Source organism: Phyllobates terribilis, unplaced genomic scaffold (assembly GCF_046119375.1).
Source record: "Phyllobates terribilis strain yellow unplaced genomic scaffold, ASM4611937v1 Scaffold_1__5_contigs__length_1240528914, whole genome shotgun sequence".
Classification (NCBI taxonomy): domain Eukaryota; kingdom Metazoa; phylum Chordata; class Amphibia; order Anura; family Dendrobatidae; genus Phyllobates; species Phyllobates terribilis.
The window spans coordinates 40,407,654-40,434,396 of record NW_027362761.1 but is presented as its reverse complement, the minus strand read 5'-3'; the positions used below and the strand labels follow the sequence as shown (position 1 = coordinate 40,434,396).

The 26,743-nt window shown below is 44.4% G+C and overlaps 1 protein-coding gene across 1 annotated transcript in view; it reads right to left on the bottom strand.

Moving 5' to 3' along the window:
• CILP2 (cartilage intermediate layer protein 2) overlaps positions 1-26,743 on the bottom strand; it is a 178,187-nt gene that overhangs the window by 46,731 nt on the left and 104,713 nt on the right. The window contains exon 9 of the mRNA XM_073665292.1: positions 20,313-20,462. Coding sequence (XP_073521393.1) covers positions 20,313-20,462 — 150 coding nt within the window. The remainder of the gene's footprint in view (positions 1-20,312; positions 20,463-26,743) is intronic.

The following is a 26,743-nucleotide window of genomic DNA, read 5'->3' as shown; positions in this document are numbered from 1 at the left end:
ACCAGCTTTCAAATTACTAATAATTTTTAGCTGCATCTTGCCTGTAAAATAATTTTGGGCATATTAGCAATGTGTGGTGCTCATTCTATTAGGCCATCTATACTAAGCTCCACCAGCTTTCAAATTACTAATAATTTTAAGCTGCATCTTGCCTGGAAAATAATTTTGGGCATATTAGCAGTGTGTGGTACTCATTGCATTAGGTCATCTATACCAAGCTCCACCAGCTTTGAAATTAATAATAATTTTTAGCTGCATCTAGCCTGGAAAATAATTTTGGGCATAGTAGCAGTGTGTGGTACTCATTGTATTAGGCCATCTATACCAAGCTCCACCAGCTTTGAAATTAATAATAATTTTTAGCTGCATCTTGCCTGGAAAATAATTTTGGGCATATTAGCAGTGTGTGGTACTCATTCTTTTAGGCCATCTATACTAAGTTCCACCAGCTTTCAAATTACTAATAATTTTTAGCTGCATCTTGCATGGAAAATAATTTTGGGCATATTAGCAGTGTGTGGTACTCATTCTATTAGGCCATCTATACTAAGCTCCACCAGCTTTCAAATTACTAATAATTTTTAGCTGCATCTTGCATGGAAAATAATTTTGGGCATATTAGCAGTGTGTGGTACTCATTCTATTAGGCCATCTATGCTAAGCTTCACCAGCTTTCAAATTACTAATAATTTTTAGCTGCATCTTGCCTGTAAAATAATTTTGGGCATATTAGCAGTGTGTGGTACTCATTCTATTAGGCAATCTATACTAAGCTCCACCAGCTTTCAAATTACTAATAATTTTTAGCTGCATCTTGCCTGTAAAATAATTTTGGGCATATTGGCAGTGTGTGGTACTCATTCTATTCGGCCATCTATACTAAGCTCCACCAGCTTTCAAATTACTAATAATTTTTAGCTGCATCTTGCCTGTAAAATAATTTTGGACATATTAGCAGTGTGTGGTACTCATTCTATTCGGCCATCTATACTAAGCTCCACCAGCTTTCAAATTACTAATAATTTTTAGCTGCATCTTGCCTGGAAAATAATTTTGGGCATCTTAGCAGTGTGTGGTACTTATTGTATTAGGTCATCTATACCAAGCTCCACCAGCTTTGAAATTAATAATAATTTTTAGCTGCATCTTGCCTGTAAAATAATTTTGGGCATATTAGCAGTGTGTGGTACTCATTCTATTAGGCCATCTATACTAAGCTCCACCAGCTTTCAAATTACTAATATTTTTTAGCTGCATCTTGCCTGGAAAATAATTTTGGGCTTATTAGCAGTGTGTGGTACTCATTCTATTAGGCCATCTATACTAAGCTCCACCAGCTTTCAAATTACTAATAATTTTTAGCTGCATCTTGCCTGGAAAATTATTTTGGGCATATTAGCAGTGTGTGATACTCATTCTATTAGGCCATCTATACTAAGCTCCACCAGCTTTCAAATTACTAATAATTTTAAGCTGCATCTTGCCTGTAAAATAATTTTGGGCATATTAGCAGTGTGTGGTACTCATTTTATTAGGCCATCTATACTAATCTCCACCAGCTTTCAAATGACTAATAATTTTTAGCTGCATCTTGCCTGGAAAAATTTTTTGGGCATATTAGCAGCGTGTGGTACTCATTCTATTAGGCCATCTATACTAAGCTCCACCAGCTTTCAAATTACTAATAATTTTTAGCTGCATCTTGCCTGGAAAATAATTTTGGGCATATTAGCAGTGTGTGGTACTCATTCTTTTAGGTCATCTATACCAAGCTCCACCAGCTTTGAAATTAATAATAATTTTTAGCTGCATCTAGCCTGGAAAATAATTTTGGGCATAGTAGCAGTGTGTGGTACTCATTGTATTAGGCCATCTATACCAAGCTCCACCAGCTTTGAAATTAATATTAATTTTTAGCTGCATCTTGCCTGGAAAATAATTTTGGGCATATTAGCAGTGTGTGGTACTCATTCTTTTAGGCCATCTATACTAAGTTCCACCAGCTTTCAAATTACTAATAATTTTTAGCTGCATCTTGCATGGAAAATAATTTTGGGCATATTAGCAGTGTGTGGTACTCATTCTATTAGGCCATCTATACTAAGCTCCACCAGCTTTCAAATTACTAATAATTTTTAGCTGCATCTTGCATGGAAAATAATTTTGGGCATATTAGCAGTGTGTGGTACTCATTCTATTAGGCCATCTATGCTAAGCTTCACCAGCTTTCAAATTACTAATAATTTTTAGCTGCATCTTGCCTGTAAAATAATTTTGGGCATATTAGCAGTGTGTGGTACTCATTCTATTAGGCAATCTATACTAAGCTCCACCAGCTTTCAAATTACTAATAATTTTTAGCTGCATCTTGCCTGTAAAATAATTTTGGGCATATTGGCAGTGTGTGGTACTCATTCTATTCGGCCATCTATACTAAGCTCCACCAGCTTTCAAATTACTAATAATTTTTAGCTGCATCTTGCCTGTAAAATAATTTTGGGCATATTAGCAGTGTGTGGTACTCATTCTATTCGGCCATCTATACTAAGCTCCACCAGCTTTCAAATTACTAATAATTTTTAGCTGCATCTTGCCTGGAAAATAATTTTGGGCATCTTAGCAGTGTGTGGTACTTATTGTATTAGGTCATCTATACCAAGCTCCACCAGCTTTGAAATTAATAATAATTTTTAGCTGCATCTTGCCTGTAAAATAATTTTGGGCATATTAGCAGTGTGTGGTACTCATTCTATTAGGCCATCTATACTAAGCTCCACCAGCTTTCAAATTACTAATATTTTTTAGCTGCATCTTGCCTGGAAAATAATTTTGGGCTTATTAGCAGTGTGTGGTACTCATTCTATTAGGCCATCTATACTAAGCTCCACCAGCTTTCAAATTACTAATAATTTTTAGCTGCATCTTGCCTGGAAAATTATTTTGGGCATATTAGCAGTGTGTGATACTCATTCTATTAGGCCATCTATACTAAGCTCCACCAGCTTTCAAATTACTAATAATTTTAAGCTGCATCTTGCCTGTAAAATAATTTTGGGCATATTAGCAGTGTGTGGTACTCATTTTATTAGGCCATCTATACTAATCTCCACCAGCTTTCAAATGACTAATAATTTTAAGCTGCATCTTGCCTGGAAAAAATTTTTCGGCATATTAGCAGTGTTTGGTACTCATTCTATTAGGCCATCTATACTAAGCTCCACCAGCTTTCAAATTACTAATAATTTTTAGCTGCATCTTGCCTGTAAAATAATTTTGGGCATATTAGCAGTGTGTGGTACTCATTCTATTAGGTCATCTATACTAAGCTCCACCAGCTTTTAAATTGCTAATAATTTTTAGCTGCATCTTGCCTGGAAAATAATTTTGGGCCTGTAGCAGTGTTTGGTACTCATTCTATTAGGCCATCTATACCAAGCTCCACCACCTGTGTATCTAATAAAATTGTTTTACTGCTTCTAACCCAGCCAATCCTTTTGGGCTAGTACCACAATTTGGCCACTCAGCTCTGCTCGGTTTCCGTCCATCGTTTTTTGTGCAAACAACTCCAGAGTTGTCAATTAGTTAACCACCAAAATGAGTTGCAAAAGGCCTGATGCTGGTGGAAACTGGAATAGGCGTGTTGGGAAGGGAAAAAAAGGTTGTGTCCGTGGGGTAGGTGTTAAAGCAACAGTAACATCTGCAGAAGAAAGACCATCTTCCATCCAAACTAAGATGTCTACTTCTTTTAGTGGACAATGTGATATGATCCCTTTCTTACGGCCACGCCCATCGTTACAAATTCCAGATGTGGCACAAAAACAGCAGGTGCTTCAACGGATATCAAGTGCTCCTTTAAGTGGGCTCTCCTCCACCTCAACTTCAACATCACAAATACTCCAGTCCTCAGAGGTGTCACCCCAATCGCACTTGCTTCCTCACAGCTCCCAAGTCTCCAGCTGCCCGTCGGAGTATGGGGTAGAACAGATGGTTGAGTCTGCAGAGCTGTTTACTCATACTATAGCCTGGGAATCAGAGGTCGGCTCCAGAGCTTCTGTGAATCCAGACGAGGAAATGATCTGCACTGATGCCCAGAATCTTTATGAGTCGGATCCAGGACCAGATGAAGAAGGTTCTGAGCATAATGTAGACCCTCGTTCCCAAACTGTAACTCCTGTTGGTGGAGACAATGAGGAAGACGATGATGAGACTCAAATACCTGATTGGAGCGACAACTTGAGTTTTTTGTCAGGGCGGGAAGAGGTTGGCTCTGAGGACGACGGGTGTGAGAACACACAGGGTGATAATGACGAGGTTGCAGATCCCACTTACTGTCAACCCACAGTCAGCCAGTCGATGAGGTCAGCAGAGGAGGTGGAGGAGGATGCTAGTGACGAAGAGGTCAGGTTGCGTCTTTCTGGACAGAGACGTAGTACTGGAAGCACGTCAACAACTGCATCCTCAACCACAACTCTGCCTCTGACCACAAGTCGTGGTGGCTCTTCAGGTCGCATGGGTTCTAAGCCTTGCATAGCCTGGGCATTTTTTCAGATCGATAAGGATGACCCAACTCATGTTATCTGTAACATTTGTCACCAAAAGCTAAGTAGAGGCCAAAAAATCAATAGTTTGAGTACTTCATGCATGAACCGTCACATGGATATGAAGCATAAGTTGCAGTGGGAAGCTCACTGTGCTACAATGCGGCCTAGCGAGCCAGGCCAACCACCGTCTGCCCCATCTTATGCATCCGCGGCCTCGTCATCCTCTGTGACTGGGGGGACAGCAGTCACACCTGTTTTGAGACGCAGACCTGCCACCTCTTTACCAGCAACAGCCAGTGTGATTGGCAGGTCATCATTTCATTTGGAAGTGGAAACACCAGCTGGTGTTGAGCGCTCTCCGACATCGAGAGCACCACCTTTGGATCAAGGCAACCTAACTTTTCCGCCTGCATCTTCCTCACAGACCGTCAGTTTGCCGGGGACACCCTACTCAACCCCGTCTAAGCACAACAGCCAGCCCTCGGTCCCTCAGATGTGGACAAGTAAAAGATCATTTCCTCCTATCCATGACAAAGCTAAGATGTTGAATTTCACCATCTGCAAGCTCTTGGCTACAGAAATGCTGCCTTTCCGCCTGGTGGACATAGAGGATTTTTGAGACCTTATGTCCGTCGCAGTGCCCCAGTACCAGATGCCCAGTCGGCACTACTTCTCAAAGAAAGGTGTGCCTGCGCTACACCAGCATGTCACACACAACATCACCGCTTCTTTGAGAAACTCTGTGTGTGACAGGGTGCATTTCACCACAGAAACTTGGACGAGTAGGCATGGACAGGGGCGTTACATGTCGCTGACTGGGCACAGGGTAACTATGGTGACAGCAGGACAAGGGGCTGCTGTCCAAGTCTTGCCGTCCCCACGAGTTGTGCGTCAATCCTCTTTATCTCAAAGTTCCTCCACTGCTTCTGCCTCCTCAACCTCTTCTCGGTCCTCCACCTGCACCCAAAGCCTGTCTGGTCATGCCACCCGCTTTCTAACTGCGCAGAAGGGATCCTGCACACCTCCTTACTATGCTGGCAGCAGGGCTCAACGTCATCAGGCGGTTTTTACTTTGAAATGTCAGGGAAATGTGAGTCACACAGCTGAGGAGTTGTGGTCAGCTCTGGAGAACCAGTTTCATGAATGGTTGTCTCCACTGGACCTGCAACCAGGGAAGGCCGTGTGCGACAATGCTGAAAACCTGGGTGCGGCACTTCGCCGGGGCAATGTCACACACGTGCCTTGTATGGCTCACGTGTTGAACCTGGTTGTCCAGCAATTTTTAGCTCACTATCCCGGACTAGATGGCCTTCTGCAGAGGGCACGGTCGCTGTGTGCTCACTTCCGTCGTTCGCATCCCGCAGGTCAGCGACTTACATCTTTACAGAAGTCGTTGGGCCTGCCACTTCACCGGTTAAAATGCGATGTGCCAACACGGTGGAATTCAACTCTGCACATGTTGCAGCAACTGTGGCAGCACCGACAAGCCCTGGTGCAATACGTTGTGACGTATAGCCTGGGCCAACGAGATCCTGAGGTGGGGCAAATCACGCTGGAGGAGTGGTCTCAGATCAGGGACCTATGCACCCTTCTGCACAGTTTTGAAATGGCGACGAAGATGTTTAGTGCTGACGATGCCATTATCAGCATGACTATTCCAGTGATTTACATGCTGGAGCACATGTTAAACAGAATTCGGAGTCAGATGGTGGGACAAGAGGAGGTGGAGGAAGTGTCACGCTGTCTCTGTGTACTGGAGGTAGGGGGCCTAAGCTGACCCTAAGCTGGGGCCCTGACTAATCCCTCTACCTGGAGGTACTGTTAAAGGTACAGAGGTCCATGCCGCCAGCGTAACCCCTACCTCCTGAGGATCCCTGCACCTCAGTAATCTAGTCCTGAGAAGGACCCCTGATCACAACAAAAGGGGACAGGTAATAATATGCCCACACTCAGTACTTAGACGAACGAGACAGTACAAGGGTAAAACCAAAACCACCTTGCATACAAAAACTACACAACTACAACAGAGGGAACACCAATGGGAAAGGAGATAAATGATAAAGCGAGGAAGGGAAAAAACACTCCAAATACACTTAGCTCTGAAACTCCAAATACCACGATCCGCTCTGTTAGTCTGCATGAAATGCTTTCACCGACACTTCCCTAACAGACCGGCAGGCATTTGAAGGAGTCCCACTACAGCAGCATTGATTGCAGCTGGGTGAGGCTGGACCTCGTCTAGCACAGAGAGAGAGAGAGTTAACTCCCTCACTGCCGAAAAACACAAAGCACCAAAAACTCAGCTGCGAGAAGTCAGACTGTGTAATCGTGATGATCTTCGTGGCGACACACCCGTGACAGGAAGTAGAGGAGGAGGAGTTGTATGCAGAAGGGCTAACATCTGCAAGGTCCAGACGGTCGGCAGCACCAAGGCGGCAGGCACGGGAGGGTGGGGGAGAGGGATTAACCAGGGTGCATGGTAGCAGCCAAACTAGTGAGGAAGGTGCAGGAGCCCAGGAAGGAGTGGAGGACGAACTGGTGATGGGCATGGAAGACTCATCAGATGAGGGAGACATTTATCACATTTCTGTTGTGCGAGGTTGGGGGGCGAGGGCAGAGGAAGGAAGCATGATTCTTACCTCGCCACCAACACAACAGGGACTTGGTGCTCCTGGATGCGCAAGACACATGAGTGCCTTCTTGCTGCACTACCTGCAACATGACCCTCGAATTGTCAGAATTCAAAATTATCCTGACTACTGGGTAGCCACACTCTTAGATCCCCGGTACAAAAGTAAATTTGCCGAAATAATTCCTGCCATAGAAAGGGATTCGCGCATGCAGGGGTATCAGCAGGGACTGTTGCAGAATCTTACATGTGCTTTTCCACAAAACACCAGTGGTGCACGTAGTGAATCTCACAATTCTAACTTGCCAACCGTGGGACTGTCGAGTCTTCAGCACTCAAACCGTAACAGAAACACAGTATCTGCTGGTAACAGCAATTTTGCGGAATCCTTTCACCACTTTTTTAGCCCATCCTTTGCAAGGCCACAGCAGACAAGAAGTCAGACACATAGTCAACGTCTAGAGACGATGGTACAGGAGTATCTCCAAGTGAACATCGAAGCCATGACTGTGTCACTGGACTCTTGCTCTTTTTGGGCTTCCAATCTGGATAAATGGCCGGAGCTCGCCACTCACGCCTTGGAGATCTTGTCATGCCCCGCAGCCAGCGTTCTCTCTGAACGTGTGTTCAGCGCTGCTGGTGGTGTGCTGACAGATAAGCGCACGCGGCTGTCCACTAACAATGTAGACAGACTCACGTTCATAAAGATGAAAAAATCATAGATCCGCAAGGACTTTTCTACCCCTGTGTCATCCTGGGGAGAGTAAAAGCTTGAGGATTTGTTAAAATCACCTCACCAACCATTTTAAGCTTTCAAATTAATAATAATTTTTAGCTGCATCTAGCCCGGAAAATAATTTTGGGCCTGTAGCAGTGTGTGGTACTCATTCTATTAGGCCATCTATACTAAGCTCCACCAGCTTTCAAATTACTAATAATTTTTAGCTTCATCTTGCCTGGAAAATAATTTTGGGCCTGTAGCAGGGTGTGGTACTCATTCTATTAGGCCATCTATACTAAGCTCCACCAGCTTTCAAATGACTAATAATTTTTAGCTGCATCTTGCCTGGAAAATAATTTTGGGCCTGTAGCAGTGTGTGGTACTCATTCTATTAGGTCATCTATACTAAGCTCCACCAGCTTTCAAATTACTAATAATTTTTAGCAGCACTTTATCTGGAAAATAATTTTGGGCATAGTAGCAGTGTGTGGTACTCATTCTATTAGGACAGCTATACTAAGCTCCACCAGCTTTCAAATTAATAATAATTTTTGTTCTCTCTGAACGTGTGTTTAGCGCTGCTGGTGGTGTGCTGACAGATAAGCGCACGCGGCTGTCCACTGACAATGTAAATAGACTCACATTCATAAAGATGAACAAATCATGGATCCGCAACGACTTTTCTACCCCTGTGTCATCCTGGGGAGAGTAAAAGCTTGAGGATTTGTTAAAATCACCTCACCAACCGTTTTAAGCAACTCTGGGGCAATTGATGTCACTTAAGTGGTGTCTGTGCCCCAAATTTTTTGAAAAAAAGGAGACTATTTTTGGAGTCCCTTTGCTGTGTTTTACGTGACGTTGGCATCGTCAATTACAGGTGGGTTGGGTCCCCCCCCCCCCCCCCTTTTAACCGTAAGAAACTGCATATACTATGGCTTGGGGTAACACAGATGGTTGAGTCTGAAGAGCTGTTTACTCATACTATAGCCTGGGAATCAGAGGTCTGCTCCAAAGCTTCAGTGTCTGCTAGTCAGCGGAGTAGCCACCGCCTGTAGATCTAATTATTAATTTTTTTTTTCAAATTCAAGTTTTTTTTTATTTTTGTGTTGAAAAAGTACAAGAAAATACAATATACATAGTAAAAGGGGTAGTATAACTATAAATCTATGCATAACGACAGTACATTGGGGGGTACAGGGATGGTTTTCCATCAATATCCAAATCAAGCATGTATTTTTCCATATGAAAGATAGAGAGAGAGGGAGCGGACCACGGCAGACCACCAATCAATAGAGTGCGATTATGATCATTGTTGTGCCGACATCATGGATAACTTTAGTTGGGGGCTAGATGGTAGGTGTCAGAGTTTTGCAAATCAATCCAATCCCTCCAAATCACACAGTATCTATCAACATCAGCCGGTGAGATGGCAATCAGATACTCCATCCTATTAAGGAGGGAGATCTCCGCAAACCATTCCTCCACAGTGGGTGGGTCTCTGCTTTTCCAGTGTCGTGGAATGACATTCTTAGCCGCCTGTATTAGGTAGCCTATTGATGACCTTTTATAACTACATTTACTTATTGGTAACATTGATAAAAGGAGGGCTTCTGGCATATTAGGGATAGTCAAACCAGTTATTTTCTCAATCATGGGAACCACCTTTGCCCAAAATGCATTTATTATAGGGCATGTCCACCATATGTGTGACATTGTCCCTTCCCTCTCCCCACATCTCCAACATCTATCTGAGACCACTGGATACCATCTATGAAGGACTGCTGGTACCCGGTACCATCTAGAGATAATTTTGAAGGAGGTTTCCTGAGCTTTGGACCCTATTGAGGTTTTATGTGTTAGGAAGAAACATTTATCCCATTGCGAGTCAGAGAAGGACTTCCCCAGTTCCCTTTCCCATGCACCGCAGAATCCTGGCCTATTGTCAGTTACCTGGGCAATGAGGAGATTATACAGTAGGGAGATGGAGTGTGTAGGGGGTGACAATGATAGGCTCAATTTTTCAAAGTTTGTGAGATCTCTATGAAGATGTGTGCGCTTCTTCACAGTTGAATAGAAGTTTTGTAACTGGCTATATTCAAAATTAGCCTTCGGGGATGTGGCTCTTCCCTGTAACAAGTCATTGAGGGGGAGCAGCGAAGTATTGGAGATGACATGAGAAAATAATATCGGATGGGATTTATTTGAACCGAGAAATCTATTTGCAGATAGTCCTGGTGGGAAATCTGGATTATCTGAAATCAGGAGCAAGGGGCCCTGGGGGTCGATTGAGCATAAGCTTTTTTTTGGGGATCTCAAAGCCAAAGCAGTGGCATAAGTACTATATGACATGAGGCAAAGAGAGGGGACAATTAAATGGGCGCACCATGGGAGAGTGGTAAGAGCTTTAGGACAAAGGGATTGAGCTATTTTGCCCCACAATTTCCCCTCCGAATGATGGAAGAAGTCCAGGATTCTAGCGTGTACTGCTGCCATGTAATACCTTCTACAATCCGGAAGGCTAAGGCCCCCCTTTTGTTTGTGTCTGATCAGAATGTCCCCCCGAATGCATGGACGCCCACTTGCCCAGATAAATCTGCAAAAGCTACTGCGCAGTCTTTTCCAAAAATTTGAGGGAATTACCACGGGAATGGTTTGGAAGAGGTATAAGAGTTTAGGTAGGACGTTCATTTTTAGTATATTTATTCTGCCGAACCAGGAAAAATCCTTCACCGGCCAAGAAGTAAGATCTCTATGGAGTTGTTCAATAAAGGGCCCAAAATTAAGATAAAATAGACGGCAGAGGTCTCTATGAATACGAATTCCTAAGTATTTGATACCCTGTGAGGGCCAGGCAAAGGGAAAGTTGGACTGGATGGAATCCTGTATGGATTTGGGGAGGGAGACATCGAGGGCCTCAGACTTCGCTGCATTGATTTTAAAATTTTACCATGTACCAAAGTGATCTATTTCAGCCATAACAGCAGTGATGGATATATGTGGTTGAGTGATATATACTAGGACATCATCAGCAAATGCAGAGCACTTGTACTCGGTGCCTCCCACCTCAATCCCCCTAATATTGGGGTTATCGTGAATTGATGAGAGCAGGTGCTCCATCACTAGGATGTATAAGAGAGGGGACAGAGGACATCCCTGCCTTGTCCCATTGGTGATTATGAAAGGTGATGATAATGTTCCATTTATCTTCAGCCTAGCTGATGGATTGCGATACAGGGCCATGATTTTGGCTATAAAAGGGTCCCCTACCCCAAGCTTTTTAAGAGAATAATATATGGTGTGCCAGGAGACTCTATGGAATGCTTTCTCAGCATCCAAAGAGAGTATCTAATTACAAATTTTTAACTGCATCTAGCCCAAGCAATACTTTGGGCCTAGTAGCAGTGTCTGCTAGTCAGCGGATTAACCCAGCTGTTAAGCATGCTACACCACCTGTAGTTTGGACACTTAATTTTTTCAAAGGAAATGGTACGGGCCCCCGGGACACTTAGTGAAGAGCATCAGGGAGGCACCCCAAGGCACAGGGGCTGGGACTGGCGGTAGGACGCCTTGTGGTGGACCGCCAAGCTCGATCCTTATAAAAGCTTTTTAACTGCAGCAGCTTTAGTGGACGCTACTGGAGCTGGAATTACCACGGCTGCTGGCATGAGACTTGCCCTCCAATAGATCCTTGTAAAATGATTTAAAGTGTACTCATTCAAATTAGAGAGACAATTTAAATTAAAAAGATTAGACCTGCCTCCACCGCAGGGGGGCTCGCTCGACCCCCCAGCGGACAGGCACCAGTATTGGGAGAGGGGGGCAGGCCGTCAGGGTCCACTGCAGCTCTGGCACAAACCCGGCGACACGGAAGTCGCACGGGCAGGAACGGACTGGCCATGTCGGCTTCGCACTTTTTTGGTTTTAGAAGGGTATGACATGCCTATATCTGTGTCTCCCCCTCCTTTTACTCCTCCACCTCTTTTCTTTTCGCATGACTATATGTACTTGTCACTTTTCCATGTGTTAGTTGTGTCTTCTGAGCAGTTTGTCAGCTTTTGGACACCTTTGAAGTGTTTTCTATGTGGTTTCTATGTGTTTCTATGTGTTTTTGATTGCCTGCCATTGGTTTTAACGGTGTTCGACGAACAGTTCGACGAACATACGGGTGTTCGACGAACCGAACTCGAACACTACGGGGGTGGCTCAACACTACTTATTACCTACCATCCTCTCTAGCTATATATAGCTTCCTCTGCTGCTATGTACAGAGCTGTCCCTTACATAGTGTATTCTTGTTATTTTTGTCAGTCACAGCGCCCTCTCTTTACTAAATAGTCCTCTCTTGTTAGATATAAAATGACTGCTGTTGGAGCAGCCGGTGACCAGAAGACCAGTACATCAGCCTCCTCCATTAGAAAACAAGCTTTCCCATGCTCCATCAGCCATCATTGCATTATATATCTATCAAGAGAGGAAGGTATGTAATAAAGAACAGGGCGCTATAGATAATCCGATATGTAAGGGACGGAGCTGTACATAACAAGAGAGGGCACTGTGTAATAAGGGACGGCAATATACATAATAAAGGAGACTATGTAAGATAAACATATGTGTGTGGCTATATATATATATTAACATAACTACCTTATTTAAGGAGAAAAAAAATAGGAGGCATTACTTATTGACTGACCCTCGTATATATATATATATATATATATATATATATATATATATATATATCTGTAGCTTTGTTGCAACAAAAGGAGGGGGACCCATACACATTTCGTGCACAGGGGCCCCAAGCTGTCAGGGTCCGCCCCTGATATCAGGTATAGGCATTTGTGAATGGCCCTGTAAGTTGCATATTGTGACAGGGCTTAGTCCTCATTAGTGTACTGTCTGCTTCCTTCTGGGACGCCTAGGGTAGCAGAGTGTTCCTTCATGCACTTACCGTGATTTATTGTCTTTTGGGCTTCTGGGTACCTTACAGTTCCATGTGACATAAGTGACATATTTTTGGTTTGTTCTTCCTCCTGTGCAGGAGGACATGAAATGATGAAATGAGGGGCAGAGCAGTGGACATGAAATGAGGGACTGTGCAGGGTGGTTATGAAATGAGGGGCTGTGCTGGGGGACAGCAAATGAGGGACTGTACGGGGGAACAGCAAATGAAGAGCTGTGCGGGGGGAGGAAGCAAAGTAGGAGCTGTGGTGATCATACTCTATATGAGGCTGTGGAGGACATTATACTGGGGGCTGTGGTGACCATACTGGATCGAGAGCTGTGGTTAATATCATACTGTATGGGGTGCTGTGGGGCCATCATAGTATACATGGGAGGCTGTGGTGGACATCATACTATACAGTGGTGGCCAAAAGTATTGGAACCCCTGCAATTCTGTCAGATAATACTCAGTTTCTTCCTGAAAATGATTGCAATCACAAATTCTTTGGTATTATTATCTTCATTTAATTTGCTTGCAAGGAAAAAACTAAAGAGAATGAAGCAAAAATCAAATCATTGATCATTTCACACAAAACTCCAAAAATGGGCCAGACAAAAGTATTGGCACCCTCACCCAAATACTTGGTTGCACAACCTTTAGCCAAAATAACTGCGAACAACCGCTTCCGGTAACCATCAATGAGTTTCTTACAATGCTCTGCTGGAATTGTAGACCATTCTTCTTTGGCAAACTGCCCCAGGTTCCTGATATTTAAAGGATGCCTTCTCCAAACTGCCATTTTGAGATCTCTCCACAGGTGTTCTATGGGATTCAGGTCTGGACTCATTGCTGGCAACCTTAGAAGTCTCCAGTGCTTTCTCTCAAACCATTTTATAGTGCTTTTGGAAGTGTGTTTTGGGTCATTGTCCTGCTGGAAGACCCATGACCTCTGAGGGAGACCCAGCTTTCTCACACTGGGCCCTACATTATGCTGCAAAATTTGTTGGTAGTCTTCAGACTTCATAATGCCATGCACACGGTCAAGCAGTCCAGTGCCAGAGGCAGCAAAGCAACCCCAAAACATCAGGGAACCTCCGCCATGTTTGACTGTAGGGACCGTGTTCTTTTCTTTGAATGCCTCTTTTTTTTTCCTGTACACTCTATGTTGATGTGTTTGCCAAAAAGCTCTACTTTTGTCTCATCTGACCAGAGAACATTCTTCCAAAACGTTTTAGGCTTTCTCAGGTAAGTTTTGGCAAACTCCAGCCTGGATTTTTTATGTCTCGGGGTAAGAAGTGGGGTCTTCCTGGGTATCCTACCATACAGTCCCTTTTCATTCAGACGCCGATGGATAGTACGGGTTGACACTGTTGTACCCTCGGACTGCAGGGCAGCTTGAACTTGTTTGGATGTTAGTCGAGGTTCTTTATCCACCATCAGCACAATCTTGCGTTGAAATCTCTCGTCAATTTTTCTTTTCCGTCCACATCTAGGGAGGTTAGCCACAGTGCCATGGGCTTTAAACTTCTTGATGACACTGCGCACGGAAGACACAGGAACATTCAGGTCTTTGGAGATGGACTTGTAGCCTTGAGGTTGCTCATGCTTCCTCACAATTTGGTTTCTCAAGTCCTCAGTTCTTTGGTATTTTTTCTTTTCTCCATGCTCAATGTGGTACACACAAGGACACAGGACAGAGATTGAGTCAACTTTAATCCATGTTAACTGGCTGCAAGTGTGATTTAGTTATTGCCAACACCTGTTAGGTGCCACAGGTAAGTTACAGGTGCTGTTAATTACACGAATTAGAGAAGCATCACATGATTTTTCAAACAGTGCCAATACTTTTGTCCACCCCCTTTTTTAGGTTTGGTGTGGAATTGTATCCAATTTGGCTTTAGGACAATTCTTTTTGTGTTTTTTCATTGAAGACAAATTATATGAAGATAATAATACCAAAGAATTTGTGATTGCAATCATTTTCAGGAAGAAACTGAGTATTATCTGACAGAATTGCAGGGGTGCCAATACTTTTGGCCACCACTGTATATGGGGGCTGTGCTAGTGAGTGGTGACCATACTATATATTAGTGGATTGTTGTGGATATCATACCGTATGGGCGGCTGTGGTGACCATTATACTACAGTCATGGCCAAAAGTATTGAGAATGAGACAAATAGTAATTTTTCCAAAGTTTACTGCTTCATTTTTTGTAATGGCAATTTGCATATACTCCTGAATGTCAAAGAGTGATCAGCTTAACAGCAATTACTGTACTTGCAAAGTCAATATTTGCCCAGAAAATGAACTTTAACCCCCAAAACACATTTCAACATCATTGCAGTCCTGCCTTAAAAGGAGCAGCTAACATCGTTTTAGTGATTGATCCATTAACACAGGTGTGGGTGTTGATGAGGACAGGGCTGGCGATCAATCAGTCATGATTAAGTAAGAATGACATCACTGGACACTTTAAAAGGAGGCTGGTTCTTGGTATCATTGTTTCTCTTCAGTTAACCATGGTTATCTCTAAAGAAACACGTGCAGCCATCATTGCACTGCACAAAAATGGCCTAACAGGGAAGAGTATCGCAGCTACAAAGATTGCACCTCAGTCAGCAATCTATCGCATCATCAAGAACTTCAAGGAGAGAGCTTCCATTGTTGTCAAAAAGGCTCCAGGGCGCCCAAGAAAGACCAGCAAGCGCCAGGACCGTATCTTAAATCTGTTTCAGCTGCGGGATCGGACTACCAGCAGTGCCGAGCTTGCTCAGGAATGGCAGCAGGCTGGTGTGAGTGCTTCTGCAAGCACTGTGAGGCGGAGACTCTTTGAGCAAGGGCTGGTTTCAAGGAGGGCAGCAAAGAAGCCACTTCTCTCCAGAAAAAACATCAGGGACCGACTGATATTCTGCAAAAGGTACAGGGAGTGGACTGCTGAGAACTGGGGCAAAGTCATTTTCTCTGATGAATCCCCTTTTCGATTGTTTGGGACATCTGGAAAACAGCTTATTCGGAGAAGAGGTGAGCGCTACCACCAGTCTTGTCTCATGCCAACTGTAAAGCATACTGAAACCATTCATGTGTGGGGTTGCTTCTCAGCCAAGGGAATCGGCTCACTCACAGTCTTGCCTAAAAACACAGCCATGAATAAAGAATGGTACCAGAATGTCCTCCAAGAGCAACTTCTCCCAACCGTCCAAGAGCAGTTTGGCGCCCAACAATGCCTTTTCCAGCATGATGGAGCACCTGGCCATAAAGCAAAGGTGATAACTAAATGGCTCATGGAACAAAACATAGAGATTTTGGGTCCATGGCCTGGAAACTCCCCAGATCTTAATCCCATTGAGAACTTGTGGTCAATCATCAAGAGACGGGTGGACAAACAAAAACCAACAAATTCTGGCAAAATGCAAGCATTGATTATGCAAGAATGGACTGCTATCAGTCAGGATTTGGTCCAAAAGTTGATTGAGAGCATGCCAGGGAGAATTACAGAGGTCTTGAAGAAGAAGGGGCAACACTGCAAATATTGACTTGCTGCATTAACTCATTCTAACTGTCAATATAACCTATTGGTACTCATAATATGATTGCAATTATATTTCTGTATGTGATATAAACATCAGACTAACACTAATAAAAACCAGAGGCCAGCAGATCATGTGAAAATATAATTTTGGCGTCATTCTCAAAACTTTTGGCCATGACTGTATGTAGGGGGACAGTCTCAGAAGTGGTTACAGTTTCAAGGGGGCAGCATGGTGTGCAATATGACAGCATAGTGAGAAGAGGGGACACAGAATGGATATGCCCCTAGTGTGAAATGTGGGCACAATATGGAGAGAGATTAGCATGGCAGGGAAACAGTGTGGAGATAGCAAAAGTCTAATGGAAAATTAGAGAGGACAGCCAGGGTATAGGCAATGGTGTACAGTCCATAGAGGCAGACCACGCAGCCGCTATTGGGCCAGTGAGCCATCAGGGCCCGGGAGTCGGGAGATGAAATCCGCTCTGTAAAAGTTGTGCATCCTGGGCAGCAGAGGATGACTCACCAGCTGCAGTGCAGTGAAGGAGAGGAGGCTCCGCCCACCAGCTGAGCACAGAGCCAGCTTACAATATGGCCACTGCTCTCCCTGGCCCCTCCCCTGCTCTGCTCTCCCCCTCCTGCTCTGCAATTACACCAAGAGAGCTCTGCAGTCGGGCCCAAGGAGGAGGGGAGGCTACATTATAGAGAAGATGGAAGAACCTGCATCATGTGCAGCCATCTACAGAAAGTGTAAGTCCATGTGCAATGTGTGGTTATAAATATAGAATGTCTAATATGTTTGTATAGAAGTGTGTAATATGTCATGTCATATGTATTTGTGTACATATGTGTATGTGATGCCCATGTATTTATCTGTGGGTACATCCACATATTCACATATGCAGGGCCGGCGTCAGCACCCAGGCAGGTACCGAGACCCTGGACCATCAGAGGGGCTCACTTGCCGTCGGGAACCGGGCCGCTTCCACAGCATTTGTGTAGGATCCATCTAGACAAGATGGAATATGAAAAGAAAGAGATGACTCCAGAGAAGATGTAATCTATAAGGTACCTGGATGTAACTGGCTATTTTGTGATACTGACTGGGTCTCATCAGTACTGTGGATCCTGTATGGTCCACAGTCTGATGATGGCTTTTAACAACAACTCCCGGTATCTCCTATACTGGCAGTTTTAGGGTTGTAGATTCATGCAATAAAATTGTTTATGGGGATGACTTGACATTACAATTGATCATTGCACTAAGCTTAGTTCTTGTATTCAAGTACCTTTGGTTCTGGTCATGTATTCAGGTACTTATGGTGGTTCTTGTGACGTATTCATGTACTGATGGTGGTTCTGGTGATGTATCAATTTACTGATGGTGGTTCTGATGACAGTCATGTACTGATGGTGGGTCTGTTGATGTATTCATGTACTGATGGTGGTTCTAGTGATGCATTCATGTACTAATTGTGGTTCTGATGACGTATTCATGTACTGATGGTTCTGTCACATATTTGTTTACTAATGGTGGCTCTGATTACGTATTTATTTACTGATGATGTTTCTGGTGCCATATTCATGAATTACTAATGGCTTTGGTGCTCTAAATATGTACTGATGATGATTTTGGTTTCAGATTCATGCATTGATGATTGTTCTGGTGATGAATATATCATCAAAATCATTAGCAGTACATGAATACAGCACCAGAACAACCATCACTACATGAATATATCACCAGAACTGGAATACATCACTAGAACCAAAATCAGTTTTATGCAAGCTGTATTTGCCACATGACATTATCTATAATGAGGGTCTGTTAATTTTCCATTAGGGTATCTGCCAAATGCTGGACATCTTCATTGAAACCAAATAGCCCCCCCATTACAGTTACGCTATATTAGTTTCCATGAATATCCTTCGGTTTGACATAAAATATAGGACATCAGTGATGAATATTGCAATTTTTTCCCCTGTATTGTGTAAATGGTCCACAAACAATGATTGATTCTGTATCTAGCTTTGAAATTACACTCCCTGTTAAGTCACATCCCTAAAGTACACCACTTTTTTTTACTTTTGCTGACATTTTTTGTGACAAAGATAACAATTCTATTGAAAGTGGTCATCAGAACTTGTTACCTGACCCATTGCGTGTGTGTGCTTGCACTGCAAGGAGCAACTAAAGGGCTTGTGGCATCTTGCCGGCCATCGGCCCAAGCACTACGGTCGCCAGGAACCTGCCCAGGGGCCGATGGAAAGGACTTCGCAGGTCATAAACAGCCCATGGGCTGGATGTTCCCCAACTCTGTCCTAGAGGGTCATGGGTGCTCCAGGCTCATTGTTACATATAGTGATTGATATAGCCTGTCTGGTCCAAAGCTTCAATAAAGCTTCTGTACCTGAAATCGATGAAAATATTAATGTACAGATAGAAAGGTGTCAGAACCAACAGTACATTGATGCATGAGGGTGTTTAGAGTGTCCCTGTTGACCCCTGTCCACCGCCAAACACCTACAAAAGGCAGTTGAGCACTATAACTGTGGAGTTAAGCAGCAATAGAAGAAAGTGAATTAGTCTGAACCAAATTTTAGTTTACACCATGTTTATAGCTGGCTGTTTAATTGTTTCTTACCTGAAAAAGAGATGGCACCAGGATGTACTAGGGGAAGAAAGCAAGCTGACAGGAATAGTGTGATGTGCTGTGAAAAGTCCTGGTTGTGTCACTTATGCAGCTGTTACTTCATAGTGTAAGTTTTGCTAGGTGGCTGTGGCCTCTTTCAGTAGGATAATGCACAATGCCACTGTCACGGGGATACTGTGACAGAGAAGGGCCAGAAGATCGCGGCATCTGGTTACATGAACTCCTGCACTTATTAGAACTGCTTCACCATCCTATTAAACAGTGCAGGTTTTCCTTCCTTTGTCATGGCAAGGGTTAATCAGTTCAGTTGATCTCCTGGAGCTCTAAATCCTGAATTGTCTCAGCTGTTCTTTGTTGGCCACTCCCCTCTGGTATGTATGCTCGCCACTGGCACTTGGGAGTTGCCAGTGATAGTTCTACTTCCTGGTTTGGTGTTGAAGGAGAAAGTTCAGTGTTTGGAGTTGGCGGTTGGAGAGTTTTTCTGGAGATTGCTGCATTGAGTTGGTTTGAGTGTTCATCCTTATCCTCTCACATTTGGTTTCCCCTTCCTATAGCTCCCCTGTTTCCCACTTTGTTGTTTTGTCAGTGTATTTACATAATTGTAGTTTTCTTTTATCCATGTTTATTTACCCCTGTCTGTCTGGTTAGTGTTTTCCTATACACTTTGGTCCCTCACCTCCCTGGGTGGGGGAAGGATCAGATAAGGGTTAAGTTAGGAGCATAGCTTGATATGAGACCCCGGCGTCTCCACCATCCGGGGTAATCTGGGGGACAGGGATAGACTAGGGCGCTTCCCTAGTTTGAGGGATCGAGTAGGTGCCCACAGTCTTCTTGACACTACGTGACAGCCACACAGTAAGAATAGGTTAGAATGGTTTGAGGTACATAACAAAGAATTAGTGTTGAGTTTGCTTCTGAATTCCCATGATCTTAAAGGGAATCTGTCAGTAGGATCATCCCTCCTAAGCCGTGTTTATGGGCATGTAGGTCAAAGGAAGCTGAATAAAATGATACCTTGTTAAATGCAATCTGATGTCTTATTCCAGAGAAATCCATATTATTTTATATGTTAATTGTCTGTTTAGATCTATGCACTGGACATTGATCTCCCTGAGAATCAGCTTAGTAAATTGCATAGTGGCGGTTACTTGACCACCCACTCAATCTGGCAATTGAGGGGAAACCTGACAATGTACAAAATATCTGCCAATTTGCAGTCACGTAGAGTGGCTGCAGACATTAACTCAAGCCTGTGCATAATTGTAAGCATGCATAATTTTGTATGATTGGATTACTTGTACATGGAGATGTCCCACACTTTTCAATTTGGAATGAAGGACCAGAACAAGGAATTGCATTGCTGAGACATGTTCGACGTCGGACCCTCTTTCCATCACCACAAGTTTTTGCACAAGGTGTCCAGGTGCTCCAAGAAGACCATTTTCCTGTAAAATATAATGAACAATGAAACAAATGTTAATCAGATTGAACTGTGCATACAACTCATTTATAGAAATAACCAAACATGTTCGTTGAAAAACTTTCTCCAATTTCAAATTCGACATGAACGTTGCACATTCGGATTCGTGATTGGACACCCGAGCGTTTTTACTTAAAATCGGCAAACTTCGGTAAAAGTCCAGGAAATGATTGCGTTTCCACTACAGTATTTTCAGCACTTTGGCTAGGATAGCGGTGCTGTATGATGAGCAGGGGGGACGTGTTTGATGAGGGGAGGGTGTGGGGAGAGGTAAGAGGAGCGGCGTGCTTGTAATCTATTTTTTTTCCTAACTTAATGTGTGCAAATTGCGGCTAGCCAATCAGGATACAGGAACCATCCACAATCTCCACACACAAGGGTTTGTGCCATTGGCTGCTGAAATCACCTGTCCCTCTCTATATAAAGACAAGACATGTTGTTTTAGAGCCATAACAGTATAAGAGTTCAGAGAAGCTGCTCCTGAATCTGCTCCTGGATACTGAGCGATTTTAGATAGTTAGCTAGTTGGTTGCTTCTAAGTCAGATAGTTTAGATAGATAGGGTCCTGTGTGGTTGTGAAATTGACCTTCCAGCAGATTTTTTGTTTGCTATTACTGAGGTCCATACAAAGACATCCGGGCACATTTCGGCATAGAACTTTGTTGTGCACTGCTTCTATGCTCCATGTACAAGTAAACCTTTAAAAATCTAATTTTCCCTGTTACTAATGTGATACAGCACGCCACATCTTAGCCTGTCATTCTCTGGCGGTTAAATTGAGCTTTATGCTGAGCTTGTTCAGAGTAAAAAAATCTATTTTTTCTGTTACTAACGTGATACAGCACGCCACATCTCAGCTTGTCATTTTCTGGCGGTGAAATTCAGCTGTGTGCTGAGCTCATTCACAGTAAAAAAAAATCTAATGTCGTTTGTTAGTAACGTGATACAGCAGGCCATATTTCAGTTTGAAATTTCTTGAAGCATATATTCTATTTAATACAGGCCTCATCCACAGTAAAAAAAATAATTTCTTCTGTTGCTAACGTGATACAGCAGGGAAGATCTTAGTTTGAAATTGTTTGGCGCATGTATTTTATTTAATACAGGTCTCATCCACAGTAAAAAAAAAAATATTCTATTACTAACGTAATACAGCAGGGGAGATCTCAGTTTGAAATATTTTGGAGCATATATTCTATTTAATACAGGCCTCATTCACACTAAAAATATTCTTCTTTTACTAACGTGGTACAGCAGGCCAGATCTCAGTTTGAAATTGTTTGGAGCATATTATATTCTATTCAATACAGGCCTCATCCACAGTAAAAAAATAATAATTTCTTCTGTTACTAGTGTGTGTAATGCACACGCCCGGGCTGAGCGGCGTGTGCGTGTGATTCCACTGGACCGTGCCGGAGAGTGAATGCCTGGAGGGGCGTAACTAGGTATTCACCCGATCCGACCAGGGTCGCAGGACGGCATACGACGCCAGTGCACCAAGGAGGAACCGAGCAGAGGGACCAGGTGCTACTCCAGGACAGACCCCGGACACGGCTGTTGACCCACACAGGGAAATACAGGAACAGACTGGTTAGGCTGGCACACAGACTGGTGGGAATAGGCAGGCACGACTGGTATGCAGGCAGGTGGGTATGCAGGCAGGGGGGTACAGGCAAGCACGGCTAGAGTGCAGACAGGAAGGCACTAGCAGGTAGGAACACAGGCGGGATAGGACCCAGTACACACTGGGACTCAGGAACAGAACCACAGATGTGGCGGACAAACACAGCAGAGTGAGGCCGCCCAGAGAGGTGAGCGAGAGCAGGGCAGGACGAGACCGCCTGGAGCGGTGAGCAAGAGCAGAGCAGGACGAGGCCGCCTGGAGCGGTGAGCAAGGGCAGAGCAGGACGAGACCGCCTGGAGCAGTGAGCAAGAGCAGAGCAGGACGAGACCGCCTGGAGCGGTGAGCAAGACGAGACCGCCTGGAGCGGTGAGCAAGAGCAGAGCAGGACGAGACCGCCTGGAGTGGTGAGCAAGAGCAGAGCAGGACGAGACCGCCTGGAGCGGTGAGCAAGAGCAGAGCAGGACGAGACCGCCTGGAGCGGTGAGCAAGAGCAGAGCAGGACGAGACCGCCTGGAGCGGTGAGCAAGAGCAGAAAAGGACGAGACCGCCTGGAGCGGTGAGCAAGAGCAGAGCAGGACGAGACCGCCTGGAGCGGTGAGCAAGAGCAGAGCAGGACGAGACCGCCTGGAGCGGTGAGCAAGAGCAGAGCAGGACGAGACCGCCTGGAGCGGTGAGCAAGAGCAGAGCAGGACGAGACCGCCTGGAGCGGTGAGCAAGAGCAGAGCAGGACGAGACCGCCTGGAGCGGTGAGCAAGAGCAGAGAAGGACGAGACCGCCAGGAGCGGTGAGCAAGAGCAGAGCAGGACGAGACCGCCTGGAGTGGTGAGCAAGAGCAGAGCAGGACGAGACCGCCAGGAGCGGTGAGCAAGAGCAGAGCAGGACGAGACCGCCTGGAGCGGTGAGCAAGAGCAGAGCAGGACGAGACCGCCTGGAGCGGTGAGCAAGAGCAGAGCAGGACGAGACACGGCTCTGTTCACACGGAACAGACAGGAAGGGAAAGGCAGAGCTAGATACCCACAGGGTACTTGCAGTGAAGTAGCGAGTGGACCACAAACTCACAAACGGGAGTACAGAGACAACAAGCAGGAGTTAGGTACGAGTTCAGACTCTGCAGAAAAAGGAAAGGAACGGACATAGAGGCAAAACAGGTAAAGGATAGGAGAGAGTTCAGACTGGAACTGAGTGTACGGAAGAGACCGACACTGCAGCGGGATACAGGAGCGGGTCTGGGAATACGGCCCCCAGAGAGGCGGGACGAACAGGCAAGGAGCGTGTTCAGACAGGACAGACAAGATACAGGAGCGGGTCTAGGTAATCGGCCCCTAGAAGGCGGGAGGAACAGGCTAGGAGCGTGTTCAGACAGGACAGACAAGATACAGGAGCGGGTCTAGGTAATCGGCCCCTAGAAGGCGGGAGGAACAGGCTAGGAGCGTGTTCAGACAGGACAGACAAGATACAGGAGCGGGTCTAGGTAATCGGCCCCTAGAAGGCGGGAGGAACAGGCTAGGAGCGTGTTCAGACAGGCCTGGAAATACAGCCTCCAGGATAGGCAGACAAGAGAAACACAGAACGGGACCTGGCACCTTCAGAGTGCAAGCACACACTGAATGAAACACAATGCTCAGGCAGGGATTGATTGGAGCAGCTGGGTTATATACCAGGTGACAGACAGCAATAGGCTGAGGACGCACAAGGGGTGTGACCCACAGCAGGTACAAAAAGCAGGAAGTGATCGGGCGCCGCCCTTAAGCAGCAGAAACAGACACAAACAGACAGCATGGAGGGAAGCCAGAGAGACATTCTGGACTGGAGATCAAGTGCGCGCTCTTGCACAGTGGGAGATGGACCACCATGCAAGGGCGCCGCCAGGTATGTTACAGTGTGATACAGCAGGGGAGATCTCAGTTTGAAATTGTTTGGAGCATATATTCTATTTAATACAGGCCTCATCCACAGAAAAAAAATTAAAAAATTCTTCTGTTACTAACGTGATACAGCAGGGGAGATCTCAGTTTGAAATTGTTTGGACCATATATTCTATTTAATACAGGCCTCATCCACAGTAGAAAAAAATAATTTCTTCTGCTACTAACGTGATACAGCAGGGCAGATTTCAGTTTGAAATTGTTTGGAGCATATATTCTATTTAATACAGGCCTCATCCACAGGAAAAAAAAAAAATCTTCTGTTACTAACGTGATACAGCAGGGGAGATCTCAGTTTGAAATTGTTTGGACCATATATTCTATTTAATACAAGTCTCATCCACAGTAAAAAAAAATAATTTCTTCTGTTACTAATGTGATACAGTAGGCCAGATCTCAGTTTGAAATTGTTTGGACCATATATTCTATTTAATACAGGCCTCATCCACAGTAGAAAAAAATAATTTCTTCTGTTACTAACGTGATACAGCAGGGGAGATTTCAGTTTGAAATTGTTTGGAGCATATATTCTATTTAACCTCTGATGGCAGGAGCATTTTCCATTTTTGCAGTTTCGTTTTTTGCTCCCCTTCTTCCCAGAGCCATAACTTTTTTATTTTTCATTCAATATGGCCGTGTGAGGGCTTATTTTTTGCGGGACAAGTTGTACTTTTGAATTCACTGGTTTTACCATATCGTTTACTGTAAAACGGGAAAAAAATTCCAAGTGTGGTGAAATTGAAAAAAGTGTAATTCCACAGTTGTTTTTTTTTTGTTTTTTTACCACGTTCACTGAATGCTAAAACTGACCTGCTAGTATTATTCTCCAGGTGATTATGAGTTCGTAGATACCAAATATGTATAGGTTCTTTTTTATTTAAGTGGTGAAAAAAAAATCCAAAGTTTGCTAAAAAAAAAATGGCCCCATTTTCCGAGACCTTTAGTGTCTCCATTTTTTGTGAACTGGGGCCGGGTAAGGGCTTATTTTTTGCACGCCAAGCTGACGTTTTTATTGATACCATTTTGGGGTACGATGTTTTGATCTCCCGTTATTGCATTTTATTGCAATGTTGTAATTCTGGCGTTTAGAATTAACGCCGTTTACCGATTGGATTAATTCTTTTTTTTGCATTAATAGATTGGGCGATTCTGAATGCGGCAATACCAAATATATGTGGGTTTTTTTTTTACTGTTTTATTTTAAATGGGGCGAAAGGGAGGTGATTTAAACTTTTATATTTTTAAAAACATTTTTTACACTTTTTGCATGCTTCAATAGTCTCCATGGGAGACTAGAAGCTGCAGTTACCTGATCCCCTCTGCTACACACAGGCAATGATCAGATCGCCTATGTGTAGCAGACATGCTCCCTTTCTATGAGCGCCGACCACTGGGCGGCGCTCATAGCAATCTGACAATGTCAGCCGCAGGGGTCTCCTGAAGACCTTGGTTATCATGGCAACCCATCGGTGACCCGCGATCATGTGACGGGGTCGCCGATGGGCGGGGCCAATGGCGCGCTTCCCAGAAGCACGAGTTAAATGCCGCTGTCAGAGATTGACAGTGGCATTTAACTAGTTAACAGCCACGGGTGGATCGCAATATATTCTATTTAATACAGGCCTCACGCACGGTAAAAAAATAATAATTTCTTCTATTAATAATGTGATACAGTAGGCCAAATCTCAGTTTAAAATTGTTTGGGGCATATATTATATTTAATAGAGGCCTCATCCACAGTAAAAAAAAAAATTCTTCTGTTACTAACATGATTCAGCAGGGGAGATCTCAGTTTGAAATTGTTTGGAGCATATATTCTATTTAATACAGGCCTCATCCACAGTAAAAAAAATAATTTCTTATTTCTTCTGTTACTAACATGATACAGCAGGGGAGATCTCAGTTTGAAATTGTTATACATGGGGTAGGTGGTAATGTTAGTGAAACCACTAGTGAACCAACACTGTCATGTCCTTTCCAAAGACAACTGACAACTTCTGTTACTGGATGGGCTACTCCACTCGCTTTCTTTGGCAGCCACACAGCGGTACGCCAGGAGGGCCAGAAAGAGCATGTGCTCCAGTGCATGGCAAGCGCTGCATCAAGTGGCCACTCCTCCTCTTCCTCCACTTCAACATCACACACAGTACAGTCCTCAGAGTTGGAACCCCAATTACCCTTGTTTCCCCCGCGTCGCAACTCTCCAACTGCCCAACTGACTGTAGGGAACCACAGATGGGTGAGTCTGCAGAGCTGTTGATACATTCTATGCCATGGGCATCAGAGGTCTGCTCCAAAGATTCACAGACTGAAGAGGAGGAAAGTGTGGCACCCTGCTACAACAGGTACCACAGGACCCAAAAGAGTGCATGGATGGACTTCTCCACAAGAGGCCCTCATTACAAACAAACACCTCCACCCTTCCACCTCATAGCACCAGAGGGAGCCTGTTAGGGATATATACATGGAGGGTGGAGCCAGGCAGTTCAGTCAGAAGTTCAGTTAGTCTGAGAGAGAGCGTGCTGACGCTGAGAGCAGCGAAGACGCAGCACGTCTGCTGCTGTATTGAGGGCCCCGAGTGTGGCCGGAGGCAAAGAGAAGAGGAGAGAGGAGTTGAGGGGGCAGAGGAGCATCATAGGCTCACCCCAAGACACAAACCAGACACCGGATCCGCGCCTACAGGGTCCTCTATACCCA